This window comes from Salmo salar, chromosome ssa02, assembly GCF_905237065.1.
Source record: "Salmo salar chromosome ssa02, Ssal_v3.1, whole genome shotgun sequence".
In the NCBI taxonomy this organism is placed as follows: domain Eukaryota; kingdom Metazoa; phylum Chordata; class Actinopteri; order Salmoniformes; family Salmonidae; genus Salmo; species Salmo salar.
This window is the reverse complement of record NC_059443.1, coordinates 67829551-67848979: the sequence shown is the minus strand read 5'-3', so window position 1 is coordinate 67848979 and position 19429 is coordinate 67829551. Positions and strand designations below refer to the sequence as shown.

Here is a 19429-nt window from a genome sequence, read left to right as displayed (position 1 = left end):
TTGAGCGAACAGTGGTCTTTAGTCATCAACACCTCTCATCGCCTTCCTGTGTGCCTCTGTACTTCCTGTTTCAGTGTTGCGCCACACACACATCGGTCCTCCCTTGCATCAGTTCCCCTCACGCCTGTGGTTCCTCTCTGTGGTTAGAGCTGTAGCAAACACCCAGAGAGGAGGGAGGGATGGGATGGGAGTGTGTTTGAGAGAGAGCGAGAGGCTTAGAACTGTGCAAACACCCAGAGAGAGGGGGAGAGGGTGGAGGACAGAGAGAGATGGGGAGGGGATACGATGTATTTGTGAGGAGGTGACAATGCTTGGTCCCATCAGCAACACAGTGCTAAACTAGTCCACCAACCACACACACACGTCAGAGCGTCAGAACACGTGTTACAGCTATTGAATCTATTCTGCTCAGTCAGGTCTACAGCCACTAGATGGCAGACCAGAATCATCACTGTCTACAGTGCCTTCACTGAAGATAAAGGCATGACCACAGAAACCTTAAACATCACCACACATAACTACCACTGGTGAATCAGGCCACAAATGTTACACGACTAGAAAACTCAGAGAAACATGTTTTTTTTATATATATACTGAATAAACACACTCAAATATCCATTCAAATCCATTCCACAATCCACTTATCATTGACATACGTTGGTCACAGCATGAAACACACACCTAAAAGTCCCATTAATGACATACAAGACTTCACAAGGCAACATGACATTGTTCTTTACATGGTATAATAAGCATCATAGACTTGGTGCTCAGTGACAGCGCTTCTTCAACCTGGAATCCATAGTGATGAAACCGCCACGTCCACTTACAATATTACCACAATATTACTACTTCAAACATGGATGCTCTTTTCCTCAAAAGAAAAACAACAACTAATGTGCCTGGGGTCGGCCAGTGGCGCTGTTCCACCTATCGCGGATCTCAGCTTTAAGGCACAGGAAGGCTCTGTTTGTCCATAGAATATCTCTGTACAGAGCAAGTAGAATTGACACATTCTAATAATTATTGCACCAGATCCCAAAGGTATTATGGAAGACCACAGAGCACCAGTTGAGTGGGGTGGTTTGATTCCGGATTGACTCAGGTTTTGAATCAGGATGGACTACATTTGTTCTTTGTTGATGGCCTACGGCTCTTCACGCCTGCAAGAAAGAAAGGAAGGAAGAAAGAAAGAAAAGTGCTTTGGTTAAATGACTTGAGAGAGAGAGATAAACAGAGAAATACAGGTATTGACATAACGATGAGAGAGGGAGAAGGAGGGAGAGAGAATCAAACTGAGCTAAAATAATGAGACAAGAAAAACAACTTACTGTCATTGTCTTGTGTGTTGACAGTCTGTTGAGAAGCACTCTTCAGGCTCATTTTAGACTTCTTACTCTTCATTGGTTGTTTCACCATAACTTCAAGGTTATTCATCTCCTCCATACTATTGGTTCCCAACGATGTGGGGGAGGAGATTGGACTGGTTGCCGGGCTATCACCCCCGGTGACCACGCTCTGATTGGCTGTCGATTTCCCCTTGAAGAGTTTCTTAAAAGAAGAGCGGGATTTCTTCTCCAAAATGCTGTTGTTTTTTTTCACCCCTATCTTCCCGTCGTCGGGTGGTAGCGGGGTGAGTTGATCCAACCACTCGCTGTTCACCTGCATTAGTCCCTCAGGACCCGCAGTTATAGCTGTCTTTTCTATGCCTGGTAGATCCTGCAAGGACCCCATCAGTCCAGGAACACTATTCCCGTACACCAAAGAGTATTTGGGGTTGTGGTATTTATGTGCAGGCACCTGGAGATCACCTCTACGCGAGTGGCCTAGACTAACCTGGAATCTGGATGTGGCGGCTCGTATCTGGGGTTTTACGGGCTCCACCTTGAGCCGCGCGGCGGCGGCCATTTTGGGAGGTGGGCTGAGGTTGAACTCCTTGTAGAGGTCCAGTTTTTCGGAGATGGCGTAGAGCTCGCAGAAGTCGCGGTCGAAGAAGTCGACCACCTGGCCAGTCATGACCGTGATCATGTTGCGGTCCATCCGAGACGAACTCCATGAGAAGCTAGAGGAGAAGAAGATCACAAGAACGATGTTTAGGTCTTCAATAAAAACACAGTGAAACACACACAGCAAGAGAAGCTAGGAGAGAACGAACAGATATATGTTGTGTCTTGGAAATAAACACAGAGTAACACACACGAGACAAAGACAGAGAGACAGACAGAGAGACAGAGAGAGACAGACAGACAGAGAGAGACAGACAGACAGAGAGAGACAGACAGACAGAGAGACAGACAGACAGACAGAGAGACAGACAGACAGACAGACAGACAGACAGACAGACAGACAGACAGACAGACAGACAGACAGACAGACAGACAGACAGACAGACAGACAGACAGACAGACAGACAGACAGACAGACAGACAGACAGACAGACAGACAGACAGACAGACAGACAGACAGACAGACAGACAGAGAGAGAGAGAGAGATACTTTCTCTCACCTGTAGGAGCCGAACATGACTTTGTCCCCATCCACCAGCATGTATTTACTACACAAAGAACCAAGGAGTCGACCGAAGGACAGACCCAACCCTGTACCCTGAACTGTACGAGTCCTGATGTTCTGAAAGATACAACACACACAGTTATATAAAAGGGTTAGGGTTATGGTAACTTGACACAGTCATAAACAAAATGCACGCAGACGAGCAAGATTCTGCATACACACAGAAAGCCATCAACTCATCGGTGTTAAACCTCCCATATCCAAACTACCATCTGTGCATATTAACATAGAAATCTGTTGAATTTAAGATGCCAAAAATCATTTGACATTTCATTTATTTAGCAGACGCTCTTATCCAAAGCGACTTACAGTTTTTCCTTACTGGTCCCCCAGGCATGTCACATGATCACACATGACACAGGGCCCTTGTACAACACATAAGTGAGTAGCCTAAAGCCTTCAATGCTCCTCTGCTTCAGTAGGAGGGACCGTCTCTTACCCGCAGGTGCTGAGCTCCGACCTGCAGCCTGCAGCACATATCCAGGAAGTGTGGAACCCCGCTGACATCCAATAGGATGTAGACGGCCACGGAGCGCCGCGACGCTGCGTCCAGCAGGTCCTGCAGTATCTGGATGTCTGTCAGCAGGTCCATGACTATAGCTAACACCTGAAAGATACAAAGACAATCAAACTTTATTTAAAAATGTAATACACTCAAACTTTATTTAAAACACACATGGAGGCAGGGGTAATCAAATACAATCAAACTTTATTTAAACACCTGGAGGGAGAAACAAATACATTCAAATCAAACTATATTTAACGGTCAACAACTACATAAAAAAAACATACAATTTACACAATGTATTTGAAATACAGCTAGAGCAATACATGGAAATAAAGAGGGATTAAGAACAATAGTAGTGAATCATATCACTTGAAAGTCAATAAAACAATGAAAAACCTCCGTGACGAAAGACCATAGAACAATCACTGACTGTCGGGCTGAAAGCACAAGCTGGGCCTACAGAAAACCCGTAGGCTTACACTAAACCCGTAGGCTTACACTAAACCCGTAGGCTTACACTAAACCCAGGGTGTTATAAAGGCTTATAAACAGTGACATCTTGGCGGTGTAGAGACATTTTTCTCATTTTTAATCTAATTCCTGCAATTCTGCACATTTTACAACTGAGCTGAGAGACAATGTTGCCGTTTTAAATCTAGTTTCCTGCAGTTCTAGGCATTGTGCCATGGCTAAGGCTGTGTTCTTTTTCTCCAGCATCATAACTAAATAAATACTGCTAAATTCATTGTTTTGGGAACTTTCAACTTTCTCCCTGAGCTTTAACATTGGTGATTGTTAGTTCTCAGAGATTATACTATAAATATATATGTCCATTATCTTTACTAAATACTTTATATCTGGTTTAAGTGGTTTAAATTTACACTGAAAGTGTTTTTTTATCCCTGAAAATTATACATATTTTTTGGATATATATATATATTTTATATATTTTTTAACATTTTTACATTGTTTGGACATAGGGGCCTGAAAAAACGCGTAGTCAGCCTCCCTACGTATTTCAATGGAAGAAAAATCCCTGTAGTTGCCCCAACACGTCTCCTAGCTGCCCCAACACGTCTCCTAGCTGCCCCAACACGTCTCCTAGCTGCCCCAACACGTCTCCTAGCTGCCCCAACACGTCTCCTAGCTGCCCCAACACGTCACCTAGCTGCCCCAACACGTCTCCTAGCTGCCCCAACACGTCTCCTAGCTGCCCCAACACGTCTCCTAGCTGCCCTAACACGTCTCCTAGCTGCCCCAACACGTCTCCTAGCTGCCCCAACATGTCTCCTAGTTTCCCCAAAGCTGCCAGGCTGCCAGAGACAAAGCAGGCAGAGACAAAGCAGAGACAGAGACAGGTATGTGGGGAGCGTTTGAACACAACATAAAACACCTGAGGAAGGAACTAGAAAGTGGAATCTCAGCTATTATCTTTCCCCAGAACTGGTTCTGTTCTGCTTAGCTTTTACTTTCTGTTTGATATGGGGAATTATTGAAAAAGTAGGAATTTCCATGGACCTAGAACTCTCTGGAGTAGGATGAGACCGATACATTGACTTGAATGTGTCCACAACATAACACTGCCTTTTCAGTCTGCATCACAAGAAGGAGTGGACCTTTTTATAGTGCTTGAGATAAAGGAATTCCTTGTACACAAAACAATATGGGCATAATAAACTCTATTGGGAGTAAGATAAGAAAGAATCATTCACTTACAGTGACAGAATGTGAAACTAAAACCGTGTTCACACTGCAGGCCTTAATGCTCAAATCAGTTTTGTTTTTTAAATCAGTTTTGGAATACTGACTGTCCAAACACCAAGTTACAAGTGACCAGATCAGATTTGTGTGTGTTCAGACAGCAGCCATTTTCTGACATGGCTATGCTAGTTGTCATAGTAACGACTGGTGTATGTTTATTGGTGGTGGCTCTCATGCTTCCTATTAATCAGAAGTTATGTAGCAAGCCCAGGTGACAATAATGCCTGCCATGGATGTTTCCCTGTTGCTTTGAATGTTCTATCATAGTGTTTGAATACTTTATTTTTAATTTTTTAACCCTCAAAGTACAAGATGAAACAAGTCCTTTTTGAAAGGGCCTACCAAGGTGGTTTGAAACGTGGCTTGAAATATCCGATTCCATGTGGCCTTTGGCTGTTCAGACCACATGAAAATAACAGATTTGAATCGGATATGCAAAAAAATTGGATTTGAGTCACTTCAAAATGCCAATGTGAACAAGGCTTAACTAGCATGCCTACAAAAGCTGTATTCTTGAGATGACCTCAGTAATGGGAAAGGTGGAGGAGGAAAACGTTTCACATGAATGTTCTCATTCAGACAAGGAAAAGGCTGTATGCTGACATCACATCCTCCAGAGAAAACATGCTGAGTGAAGGGTTCTCTGTTGTAACAACAGGGTCTGTGTTGTGTTCACAAAGCCTCGTACAGAAGGACTGCTGATCAGTTTGGCCTTTTAGATCATAATGAATAAGACTACATGGACCGGGGAGACCTGATCCTAGATCAGCACTCCTACTCTAACCCATACACTTTATGAGTACGGGCAAAGAGAAACAACAAGTTACAGTATGAAATAATTCAAGTTAAAACCTACAACATCACAATGTCTTCCATCTAACAGTAGCTGCAACAAAATCCACTCATTGTTTATGCCATCCATGTAAATGTTGTGATGTGGATTACACAGTAATCTATTCAACTGTATGTAGATGAAGACAACCACAGTATGCTAAGCTAAACACACCACACCTGATTATGTAGGTCCCTGTATCACTACTGTGTGTGTGTGGACCTGTTTAACTATACATTTAACTATACAAGAATAGTAAACATACAAAATGTGACCAACTGGGGACATTTTGTTAATCCCCATGAGGTCAAATGCTATTTCTAGGGGGTTTAGGGTTAAGGTTAGAATTAGTGTTAGAACTAGGTTAAAGGTTAGGGTTAGGAGCTAGGGGTAGGTTAAGGTCAGGTTTTTGGTTAAGGTAAGAGTACGGGTTAGGGGTTAGGGAAAATATGATTTTGAATGGGACTGAATTGTGTGTCCCCACAAGGTTAGCTGTACAAGACTGTGCATGTTTGTGGAAAAGGAGTGCTGAACAGGCCCCCATTAACATTGCACGGGGCTGTAGTGGAGCGGGTCGAGAGTTTCAAGTTTCTTGGTGTCCACATCACCAACGAACGATCATGGTCCAAACACACTAAGACAGTCATGAAGAGGGCACGACAACACCTTTTCCCCCTCAGGAGACTGAAAAGATTTGGCATGGGTCCCCAGATCCTCAAAAGGTTCTACAGCTGCACCATCGAGAGCATCCTGGCCGGTTGCATCACTGCCTGGTAAGGCAACTGCTCGGCATCTGACCGTAAGGTGCTACAGAGGGTAGTGAGTACGGCCAAGTACGGCCAAGTAGTGAGTACAGCCAAGTACATCACTGTGGGCGAAGCTTCCTGACATCCAGGACCTCCATACCAGACCAAAAAATAAAGGCTCCAATCACCCAAGTCATAGACTGTTCTCTCTGCTACCGCACAGGAAGCGGTACGGGAGCGCCAAGTCTAGGACCAAAAGGCTCCTTAACAGCTTCTACCCCCAAGACATAAGACTGCTGAACAGCTAATCAAATGGCCACCCAGACTATTTACATTGACCCCTTGTTATTGTTATGTCATTTTCTTGTGATCTTTATTTTATTTATTTTTTAACTTTTAATTTTTAACTCTATTTCTCTAACTGCATTGTTGGTTAAGGGCTTGTCAGTAAGCATTTCACAGTAAGGTCTACACTGGCTGTACTATTTGATTTGATGTGTGGGTGATGTGTACTTGCAACCACATTCTCTCCATTTCTCATAACATGAAACAAACTGGTTCAAAGCATCCGGCTGCGGTGTTCCATGAAATCCTGTTTGGCACACACACACACCTGAGAAATTACTTTCATATTTTCTCATTCACTCACTAGTAGGGTGAAGTTGCCCCTAGGTGCTGATCTTGGGTCAGTTTTAAATGTCTCCCACTAATGGTTAAGGTGAGGAAACTTCAGCCCAGAGCGGTGAACTACCCAGGGGGAATCCCCTGTAGGTATAGATAGACAGTGTATGCACATTTCCATGACATTGTAAGCTACCTGCCGCCCTGTGAACTCACATTAACACACTGTCATATATGTATCATACTGTATATGACATAGGCCCAGGTTTAACATATCATCAACTATCATCATACTTCTGTAACAATATACTGTATTGACACAATCATTTTTTACCTGTTTTATTGAACCTTTATTTAACTAGGCAATTCAGTTAAGAACAAATTCTTGTTTACAATGACGGCCAAACCCAGACCGGACCAAGACATCGATGTGATTGTGTGTTCTTCTAAGACCTAGTTGTACAAACGGAGGAAATGTGTCATGGACTGACTGCCTGACTAACTGACTGACTGACTTGCTGATTGGGTGGCTCTGACTGGATGACTCACTGGCTGACTGGTTGACTGACTGGGTCAAGATGGGTGGGTCCAAAATGACTAAAACAAACGTCGCTAAAGGCAACTCAAATAAGCAGCTCTGACTGAAGTTCACCACTGTTATGTGCTGCCAACATGCTGAGTGATTTGTTCATTCATCACAATGGAATAGAACCCCCTTTATCTCTCCTGTGTTGTTTTAATGTGAGGTTGTACCCATCCAAAAAAGGTGGAAAGTACAGACAATGTGTGTGTGTGTCTTTGTATATGTGTTCTCTGAATAGCCTAATCATGAAAGCTAGCCTAACTTTAATTGACATGACAGAATGTTTCCTGTGTAATAGGGAAATCAGCTGTTCGTTCAATGAGGGCATTCAACAATGATATGTGTTATCAGACAGGATTCATGGCCCGTGGATGACCTCCCAAGTTTACTGGAAATCATAATAATAACAAACAAATTTTTAAAAAAAGGTTAATTGTTGGACGTAAAAGACTGTAAAAACACCAGGAAATCAGCGCCAAGTGATTTTAATTTAAGAAATATGTTCCCAAGAATTCCCAAGCATAACAGAGAGACACGTGATTGTATATAAACTTAAGCAAGGTTTGAAATAATTATGTTTTGGTCAAAAATGATATCTGTTTGGGCTTCTTGCGGTCAATTTGCAGTCTACAAATGATTTGTAATTATGTTCAGGCCTCTCGACAATCCTCTCAACAAAAAATATCGTCCCGCGGTTGAATCTAGTTGATGATCACTGCTCTACGAGTTTAAACACTCACTTCCATAGGCCCCTGTTGATGCAGACACACACACACACACACACACACACACACACACACACACACACCTTATTTCTCACTCCGCTGAGACACGCCTCTAATAATCAGTCCTTTATTCGGGAAATCCATTCATTCTCTCTATCCAATCACCGCCTCTCCCCTAACCCCCGCAGACGCATTTTAAGTTCTCCGATAAATTAATATAAAGATTACTTTCCCATGAAAAAAATGGCTTCATGAGTTAGATTCCTAACTCACATTTGAGATACATAGGCCATGGCTATCACTATCCCAACAATAAACCAATACAACACAGTCATTAGTCCTGCATTATTCAGCTCATCCTGATGTTATTACATCATTACAGAACAGTATATACCCACAGTTCACCTTGGTAGCTTCTTGGATCAGCCTACGAATGACCTCCTTGATGTGCGGTCCGTTCTCTTTTGGCGGGTGCGTGTGAACTGCCACGCGTGTGACCCCCTTGAACAAACCCCCGTTGGGCCAACCGAGATCCAACGGCGGCACCTCTGTATCCGACATCTGCGGCCAGTACGTCGAATGGTGCCCCGAGTCCGCTTTGGAATCGTTGGGTTTCGCCTTTAATTCTCCGGACTTCTCTTCATCTTCAGTGTCATATTCTTTGAAAGTGTTCCTTATCGTTTTAATATCACGAGCCGAGAGAAAGTCTTTCACTTTGTCCTCTTTCAGTCGCAGTTTGAACGCGCCGTCACCGTTTTTGAGCAGTTGTTCAACCGCCGCGCGTTGTTCTTCGCTGTAGTAAAACTCCGGTTTGGACTCCGGGACGTTCTCTTTGATGTGGCCGTCCTCCATGCATGTTAGCTGGGACTCGGCCATGGCTGGACACCGCTGTGTCACGGCTGTACTGAAGCCTTTGGGTAAAGTCGCACAACCGCTACCGTGTGATTTGAAAAGGATCCGGAAGATACACGGTCACCTACCTACCTAGGCTACCTGTGTGACGTTTGACTTTGACAGCAAACCTCAAATGCCGCGTTCAGAAAACTGGGAACTTGGAACTCGGAAATCTCCGACATCAGTGCGTTCAAGACAACTGGGAACTCGGGGGGAAAAAAAAGCGAGTTCCGTCTGTGAAAAATCTTTTGAATGGTCATCCAAATCGGAATTCCAAGTCGGAAACTCGGGCATCCTAGAGCTATATGAATTCCGAGTTGGATGACCATTCCAAGCACATCCTTTTCAGAGTTCCCAGTTGTCTTGAACGCGGCATTACCTGCCATAGGGGCGGAACAATAACAACCTTGTTATATGACGGAAATCACCCTATGGAAGCACCCAACGCTTATGTGGCTATCATGCAAGTGACTGTCAGACTGTGATTATTGTTGGACTTCGAACAACCCAGATATTTGTGACTCTTCTTGGAATTGGTGTGATTCCACAGTTAGTTGATCCAAGGATTTTGCTCTTACAAAAGTCAAACTCAAAATGAATGGAAGCTATGTTGCAACGTTGATTAACACAAGGCTTTATACAGGGGCTTACAGAAAATGCATTTATTTGATAATCATACAGTAATAATTGTGTTCTGACGCAAAGTGAAGCTTTAAATAGTTGTGTTATCCTGACATAAGCCTATGGTATGGTAAAGTACATTGATAATAAACCAGAAAGAAAGTTACAATATATATATATTTAATGCTAAAGCTAATCGTTATTCTGTCTGTCTGTCTGTCTGTCTGTCTGTCTGTCTGTCTGTCTGTCTGTCTGTCTGTCTGTCTGTCTGTCTGTCTGTCTGTCTGTCTGTCTGTCTGTCTGTCTCTCTCTCTCTCTCTCTCTCTCTCTCTCTCTCTCTCTCAGAAATAGAATTGTTAGGGAGGCAGGTAGCCTAGCGTTTAAGACTGTTGGGTCAGTAACCCGAAAGGTCACTGATTCGAATCCCTGAGTGAAAAATCTGTCAATATTTCCTTGAGCAAGGCACTTGACCCTAATTGCTCCTTTAAGTTGCTCCGGATAAGAACGTCTGCTATAAAGAATTAAGATAATTATTTAGCTCTAAATGCTAACCATTTTCTCTCTCTCATACAGGGTTGGTGTAGTTGGAAGGGAACACTCCCGTTTGTCCCCTCAGTCTTCCTTTCCACCATGACATGTCGGAACACTCTAGCACCTCGATGATGTCACCGGCCTTAAAGCTCAGCTCGTCCTTCTCCTCGGCGCTGAAGTCATACTGAGCTCTCACCTGCATCAGACCTCCGCCCCCCGTGGTCACGGCCGCACGCTGGAACACAGGTACACACATGGGTTGATTAGACACGTAGCTTCATTCTATACATACACACACATGCATGGAGGTACATACACACACACACACACACACACACACACACACACACACACACACACACACACACACACACACACACACACACACAGGAGGGATTTGGTTGTAGAGTGTATACCTGTGGTGGGGGTATAGGGTCTGGTGTGCGGGGCAGGGTTTGGTGAGGCTGGGGTATGCTGGGCAGGGCCTGGTGAGGCTGGGGTGCGCGGGGCAGGGGCTGGTGAAGCTGGGGTATGCTGGGCAGGGGCAGGTGAGGCTGGGGTATGCTGGGCAGGGGCAGGTGAGGCTGGGGTATGCTGGGCAGGGGCAGGTGAGGCTGGGGTATGCTGGGCAGGGGCAGGTGAGGCTGGGGTATGCTGGGCAGGGGCAGGTGAGGCTGGGGTGCGCGGGGCAGGGTTTGGTGAGGCTGGGGATGAGAGGATGGGGCTGATGTCCTGGTCTGGCCGAATCCCCTCTCCTAGGAAGAAAAGTGAAATTAGAGAGAGAGAGCACTGTTATAACTTTTCTTTCAGATTCGATAAACCGATAATGAACAGTTTTAGCTATTTATCCGGATCAAGCTTGAAGTACCCTACACCATCATTTAGTGAATAGGGATCCTCCATAGTTCTACTCCTGCCTGTGTTTCTGTGTCCAGCAGATAGATGCGGCTGTCTTTAGAGACAGAGTTCTTCATATAGTACTCCACCAGCTCCTTTATTAACTACGTATAAGCCCTTCATAAACCCCTTATAAACCCTTTATAACTACCTATAACCAGTACCTGTGTTTCTGTGTCCAGCAGATAGATGCGGCTGTGTTTAGAGACAGAGTTCTTCATATAATAGTTCACCAGCTCGTTGAAGGAGCTGAACTTCTCAGACCAGAGGTAATACTGCCCTCTGGTGTCTGCCATCACCTTGAAGTGCTGCACGTCTGTCTCGTGTCTGGGAGAGGAGAGGTAGGTAGGTAGGTAGGTAGGTAGGTAGGTAGGTAGGTAGGTAGGTAGGTAGGTAGGTAGGTAGGTATAGTGATATGATGCAAATATGAGGCAAATATGTGGTCAATGATGTTGTCGTGTACATGAATCTATCTTTTTAATGTAAAGACACACACACACACACTGACCTAACGGATATGGAGAAATCTCCTGGGGAGCTCTGGCTGCCCCTGATCAGAAAGGATCCTATAGGCTGGGCCATGAGAGACTCCTGGGCCTCACCTCGACTAGCACTCTCCTGGTACCAACTATAGATGGAGGGAGGAGAGAGAGGGAGAGAGAGTGGTGAGAAGGGGTGGGGGAGAGGGAGAGCAGTAAACAAAATAGTATTTAGTATTTTTCATAACATCGGATTGTGTTCACACCTGCTTACACACAGACATCACATAGCCGACACACACTGACTCACAGTACTGCTTGATTGTCTTGGGTAATAAGTATGACCTGGGTAGGTGATTGTCTTGGGTAATAAGTATGACCTGGGTAGGGGGTTGTCTTGGGTAATAAGTATGACCTGGGTAGGTGATTGTCTTGGGTAATAAGTATGACCTGGGTAGGTGATTGTCTTGGGTAATAAGTATGACCTGGGTAGGTGATTGTCTTGGGTAATAAGTATGACCTGGGTAGGTGATTGTCTTGGGTAATAAGTATGATCTGGGTAGGGGGTTGTCTTGGGTAATAAGTGTGACCTGGGTAGGGGATTGTCTTGGGTAATAAGTGTGACCTGGGTAGGTGATTGTCTTGGGTAATAAGTATGACCTGGGTAGGTAATTGTCTTGGGTAATAGGTATGACCTGGGTAGGTGATTGTCTTGGGTAATAAGTATGACCTGGGTAGGTAATTGTCTTGGGTAATAAGTATGACCTGGGTAGGTCATTGTCTTGGGTAATAAGTATGACCTGGGTAGGTGATTGTCTTGGGTAATAAGTATGACCTGGGTAGGGGCTTGTCTTCAGTAATAAGTATGACCTGGGTAGGGGTTGTCTTGGGTAATAAGTATGACCTGGGTAGGGGATGTCTTGGGTAATAAGTACGACCTGGGTAGGAGGTGTCTTGGGTAATAAGTACGACCTGGGTAGGTGATTGTCTAGGGTAATAAGTATGACCTGGGTAGGTGATTGTCTTGGGTAATAAGTACGACCTGGGTAGGGGCTGTCTTGGGTAATAAGTATGACCTGGGTAGGGGATTGTCTTGGGTAATAAGTATGACCTGGGTAGGGGTTTGTCTTGGGTAATAAGTATGACCTGGGTAGGTGATTGTCTAGGGTAATAAGTATGACCTGGGTAGGTGATTGTTTTGGGTAATAAGTACGACCTGGGTAGGTGGTTGTCTTGGGTAATAAGTACGACCTGGGTAGGTGATTGTCTTGGGTAATAAGTATGATCTGGGTAGGTGAAGGTCTTGGGTAATAAGTGTGACCTGGGTAGGGGATGGTCTTGGGTAATAAGTGTGACCTGGGTAGGGGATTGTCTTGGGTAATAAGTACGACCTGGGTAGGTGATTGTTTTGGGTAATAAGTATGACCTGGGTAGGTGATTGTCTTGGGTAATAAGTACGACCTGGGTAGGTGAATGTCTTGGGTAATAAGTATGACCTGGGAAGGTGATTGTCTTGGGTAATAAGTATGACCTGGGTAGGTGATTGTCTTGGGTAATAAGTATGACCTGGGTAGCTGTATGTCGATGTAGTTACGTGGTATGAATCCCTTCTTTCCATGTCGCTCAGCCATCAACCAGTCATCATTGGTGCCCAAGATCTACAGAGAACAGAGGAGTGGGACACACACACACACACACACACACACACACACACACACACTTAAAGTGGTTAGTATGGAGAAGTACTGTAGCCTACTATTGACATAAGTCACAGAGTGTAAACAGGAAGTGCTGTGGATACCGTATGACTAATCCATGTTTGCCATTTGACCGTCTCACAACATAGCTTAGTGTATGCTATAACAAAGGCCTGTGACCAACATGTCAGCACCTATCAACTAACCATGGGTTTGCAAGACTGTGTTGCATGGAGTATTTCTTCCGACATATGGGTTGTCTACTTATATATGTGCCCTTGCTAGGGTACACTAGTAGTGTGGAAGGGGATTGCTGTCCTCTTTACCTTCATGTTGTCTCCCTTCCTGAAGCTCAGCTCGTCCTCACCAGTGGCAGTAAAGTCATACTTACCTACTGCCTCCATAGCAGGGAGTCTGGGGGGAGTTCAGGGGGAGAGAGATGGAGAGAGAGAAGAGGGAGGGACAGGGAGAGAGAGAGAGAGAGAGAGAGAGAAGAGGGAGGTAGGGAGGGAGGGAGGAACAGAGAGAGAGAGAGAAGAGGAGGGTAGGGAGGGCCCGGAAGAGAGAGAGAGAGAAGAGAGATGAACAGGGAGAGAGAGAGAGAGAGAGAGGGAGGTAAGGAGGGACAGGGAAAGAGAGCGCAAAGAGGGAGGGATATGGAGAGAGAGGGGGGATAGGTAAAGAGAGGGAGAGAGAGAAAGACAGAGAGAGAGAGAGAGAGAGAGAGAGAGAGAAAGAGAGAGAGAGAGAGAAAGAGAGAGAGAGGGAGGTAAGGAGGGACAGGGAAAGAGAGAGCGAAGAGGGAGGGACATGGAGAGAGAGGGGGGATAGGTAAAGAGAGGGAGAGAGAGAAAGACAGAGAGAGAGAGAGATAAAGGAAAGAAGGAAGGAAGGAAGGAAGGAAGGAAGGAAGGGAGAGGACAGGATAGAGAGTTTAAACAAAGGCATAGTTCTGTAACAGAAACTCAAAACACATCAACTTTGACACATCATTAATGAATATACGACCCTATAGACAACTACAACAACAACAACAACAAACACTGTAAAGGAAACGGATACATACTTCGATTCCCCCAGACAGCACGGTTAGTAGAGATGGTAGCTCCAAACTTTAACTGTCCTTGTCACAGTTCTGACAGACAGGATATGATGCTGTCCTGCAGTTGCGCAAACAGAACCTTGTTCTCAAGTTGTTTAGAAGATGTCTCACCGTACACACACACACACACACACACACACACACACACACACACACACACACACACACACACACACACACACACACACACACACGACACACGACACACACATTAACACACACACACAGAGAGAAGGGGTGAAACCACAATGCAGTCTCAGTGAGGCCATATGCTAAATATGCATAAAGTCTGTTTCAGAAGAGAACATTCATCATTGACAAACTTCCTCCTTTGGAAGCACTGCTGTAGCTGGCTTTCTGGAAACACCCAAATAACCTTTTACATTTCACTTGCCAGCATTATGATCCTATGTGCTGGAGAATACACACTTTATGTTACACAAGCAAACACAATATTCTCTCTGGCAACCAACACACACTTTCCCTTTCTCATTTGTTTTTAGGTCTGTGTTTCATACAGGATCAGAAGCTGTAGCAGTGGCTCAGTCTACCTACACACACACACACACACACACACACACACACACACACACACACACACACACACACACACACACACACACACACACACAACCGCTCAGTCTACGTACACACACACACACACACACACACACACACACACACACACGCTCAGTCTACATACACACACACACAGACACACCCGCTCAGTCTAAAGCTATACAGCCAGTGGGTTTGGGTTCTTACCAACAAGGTCACTATTGCCTGAGACAGCGTTTCTTAAAGGAGTAGTTCACTATTTTACAACATGATGTTAGCAGGTTCCTCACCCTGAAAGAGGTCTTTGGGCCAGGAGAAACTGTCATCTGTGGTTCAGTTTCATTTATACAGCCATTACAAACCTCAGCTATCTTTAGCCACCGTTAGCTAAAAATCTATTGAAGTGATGGGGGCATGTGAGCAGGAGTCCCAACCCACAAGGTTTATACTGTTACTGGAGGAGTCCCAACCCACAGGGTTTATACTGTTACTGGAGGAGTCCCAACCCACAGGGTTTATACTGTTACTGGAGGAGTCCCAACCCACAGGGTTTATACTGTTACTGGAGGAGCCCAACCCACAGGGTTTATACTGTTACTGGAGGAGTCCCAACCCACAGGGTTTATACTGTTACTGGAGGAGTCCCAACCCACAGGGTTTATACTGTTACTGGAGGAGTCCCAAACCACAGGGTTTATAGAGTTACTGGAGGAGCCCCAACCCAGAGTGTTTATAGAGTTACTGGAGGAGCCCCAACCCACAGGGTTTATAGAGTTACTGGAGGAGCCCCAACCCACAGGGTTTATAGAGTTACTGGAGGAGCCCCAACCCACAGGCTTTATAGAGTTACTGGAGGAGCCCCAACCCACAGGGTTTATACAGTTACTGGAGGAGTCCCAACCCACAGGGTTTATACTGTTACTGGAGGAGTCCCAACCCACAGGGTTTATATAGTTACTGGAGGAGTCCCAACCCACAGGGTTTATACTGTTACTGGAGGAGCCCCAACCCACAGGGTTTATACTGTTACTGGAGGAGCCCCAACCCACAGGGTTTATATAGTTACTTGAGGAGTCCCAACCCACAGGGTTTATACAGTTACTGGAGGAGTCCCAACCCACAGGGTTTATATAGTTACTGGAGGAGTCCCAACCCACAGTGTTTATATAGTTACTGGAGGAGTCCCAACCCACAGGGTTTATATAGTTACTGGAGGAGTCCCAACCCACAGGGTTTATACTGTTGCTGGAGGAGCCCCAACCCACAGGGTTTATACTGTTACTGAAGGAGTCCCAACCCACAGGGTTTATATAGTTACTGGAGGAGTCCCAACCCAAAGGGTTTATACTGTTACTGGAGGAGTCCCAACCCACAGGGTTTATACTGTTACTGGAGGAGTCCCAACCCACAGGGTTTATACTGTTACTGGAGGAGCCCCAAACCACAGGGTTTATAGAGTTACTGGAGGAGCCCCAACCCACAGTGTTTATAGAGTTACTGGAGGAGCCCCAACCCACAGGGTTTATAGAGTTACTGGAGGAGCCCCAACCCACAGGCTTTATATAGTTACTGGAGGAGCCCCAACCCACAGGGTTTATAATGTTACTGGAGGAGTCCCAACCCACAGGGTTTATACTGTTACTGGAGGAGTCCCAACCCACATGGTTTATACAGTTACTGGAGGAGTCCCATCCCACAGGGTTTATACAGTTACTGGAGTAGTCCCAACCCACAGGGTTTATACTGTTACTGGAGGAGCCACAACCCACAGGGTTTATACAGTTACTGGAGGAGTCCCAACCCACAGGGTTTATACAGTTACTGGAGGAGTCCCAACCCACAGGGTTTATACTGTTACTGGAGGAGCCCCAACCCACAGGGTTTATACTGTTACTGGAGGAGCCCCAACCCACAGGGTTTATAGAGTTACTGGAGGAGCCCCAACCCACAGGGTTTATAGAGTTACTGGAGGAGTCCCAACCCACAGGGTTTATAGAGTTACTGGAGGAGCCCCAACCCACAGGGTTTATAGTGTTACCGTAGGAGCCCCAACCCACAGGGTTTGTAGAGTTACTGGAGGAGCCCCAACCCACTGGGTTTATAGAATTACTGGAGGAGCCCCAACCCACAGGGTTTATACTGTTACTGGAGGAGTCCCAACCCACGGGGTTTATAGAGTTACCGGAGGAGCCCCAACCCACAGGGTTTATACAGTTACTGGAGGAGCCCCAACCCACAGGGTTTATAGAGTTACTGGAGGAGCCCCAACCCACAGGGTTTATAGAGTTACTGGAGGAGCCCCAACCCACAGGGTTTATACTGTTACTGGAGGAGTCCCAACCCACAGGGTTTATAGAGTTACTGGAGGAGCCCCAACCCACAGGGTTTATAGAGTTACTGGAGGAGCCCCAACCCACAGGGTTTATAGAGTTACTGGAGGAGCCCCAACCCACAGGCTTTATATAGTTACTGGAGGAGCCACAACCCACAGGGTTTATACTGTTACTGGAGGAGTCCCAACCCACAGGGTTTATAGAGTTACTGGAGGAGTCCCAACCCACAGGGTTACTGGAGGATTCCAACCCACAGGGTTTATACTGTTACTGGAGGAGTCCCAACCCACAGGGTTTATAGTGTTACTGGAGGAGCCACAACCCACAGGGTTTATACTGTTACTGGAGGAGTCCCAACCCACAGGGTTTATACTGTTACTGGAGGAGTCCCAACCCACAGAGTTTATACTGTTACTGGAGGAGTCCCAACCCACAGGGTTTATACTGTTACTGGAGGAGTCCCAACCCACAGGGTTTATACTGTTACTGGAGGAGTCCCAACCCACAGGGTTTATACAGTTACTGGAGGAGACCCAACCCACAGGGTTTATACAGTTACTGGAGGAGTCCCAACCCACAGGGTTTATACTGTTACTGGAGGAGTCCCAACCCACAGGGTTTATACTGTTACTGGAGGAGTCCCAACCCACAGGGTTTATACTGTTACTGGAGGACTCCCAACCCACAGGGTTTATATAGTTACTGGAGGAGACCCAACCCACAGGGTTTATACAGTTACTGGAGGAGTCCCAACCCACAGGGTTTATATATAGTTACTGGAGGAGCCACAACCCACAGGGTTTATACTGTTACTGGAGGAGCCCCAACCCACAGGGTTTATACTGTTACTGGAGGAGCCCCAACCCACAGGGTTTATACAGTTACTGGAGGAGTCCCAACCCACAGGGTTTATACTGTTACTGGAGGAGTCCCAACCCACATGGTTTATACAGTTACTGGAGGAGTCCCATCCCACAGGGTTTATACAGTTACTGGAGGAGTCCCAACCCACAGGGTTTATACTGTTACTGGAGGAGCCACAACCCACAGGGTTTATACAGTTACTGGAGGAGCCCCAACCCACAGGGTTTATACTGTTACTGGAGGACTCCCAACCCACAGGGTTTATACAGTTACTGGAGGAGTCCCAACCCACAGGGTTTATACAGTTACTGGAGGACCCCCAACCCACAGGGTTTATACAGTTACTGGAGGAGTCCCAAACCACAGGCTTTATACTGTTACTGGAGGAGCCACAACCCACAGGGTTTATATAGTTACTGGAGGAGTCCCATCCCACAGGGTTTATACAGTTACTGGAGGAGCCCCAACCCACAGGGTTTATAGAGTTACTGGAGGAGCCCCAACCCACAGGCTTTATATAGTTACTGGAGGAGCCACAACCCACAGGGTTTATACTGTTACTGTAGGAGTCCCAACCCACAGGGTTTATAGAGTTTCTGGAGGAGCCCCAACCCACAGGGTTTATACTGTTACTGGAGGAGCTCCAACCCACAGGGTTTATACTGTTACTGGAGGAGCCCCAACCCACAGGGTTTATACAGTTACTGGAGGAGTCCCAACCCACAGGGTTTATACTGTTACTGGAGGAGTCCCAACCCACATGGTTTATACAGTTACTGGAGGAGTCCCATCCCACAGGGTTTATACAGTTACTGGAGGAGTCCCAACCCACAGGGTTTATACTGTTACTGGAGGAGTCCCAACCCACAGGGTTTATAGAGTTACTGGAGGAGTCCCAACCCACAGGGTTACTGGAGGAGTCCCAACCCACAGGGTTACTGGAGGAGTCCCAACCCACAGGGTTTATATAGTTACTGGAGGAGTCCCAACCCACATGGTTACTGGAGGAGTCCCAACCCACAGGGTTACTGGAGGAGTCCCAACCCACAGGGTTACTGGAGGAGTCCCAACCCACAGGGTTGCTGGAGGAGTCCCAACCCACAGGG

The 19429-nt window shown here is 46.0% G+C and overlaps 2 protein-coding genes across 2 annotated transcripts; both read right to left on the bottom strand.

The window, feature by feature from the left end:
• Window positions 1–563: 563 nt before the first annotated feature.
• On the bottom strand, window positions 564–9717 carry LOC106590876 (protein FAM83F). The gene is made up of 5 exons (XM_014182055.2): window positions 8753–9717; window positions 3011–3178; window positions 2507–2628; window positions 1332–2062; window positions 564–1163 (listed from the first exon to the last, which is right to left on the bottom strand). Exons 1-5 carry the CDS (start codon window positions 9221–9223, stop codon window positions 1114–1116), a joined length of 1542 nt encoding a protein of 513 aa, XP_014037530.2. The 5' UTR covers window positions 9224–9717; the 3' UTR covers window positions 564–1113.
• A 171-nt stretch (window positions 9718–9888) lies between these two features.
• Window positions 9889–14755, bottom strand: LOC106590884 (GRB2-related adapter protein). The gene is made up of 7 exons (XM_014182065.2): window positions 14533–14755; window positions 13793–13880; window positions 13336–13427; window positions 11799–11918; window positions 11455–11617; window positions 10810–11148; window positions 9889–10628 (listed from the first exon to the last, which is right to left on the bottom strand). The coding sequence occupies exons 2-7, from the start codon at window positions 13868–13870 to the stop codon at window positions 10428–10430; spliced, it is 993 nt and encodes a 330-aa protein (XP_014037540.1). The 5' UTR covers window positions 13871–13880; window positions 14533–14755; the 3' UTR covers window positions 9889–10427.
• Window positions 14756–19429: the final 4674 nt, after the last annotated feature.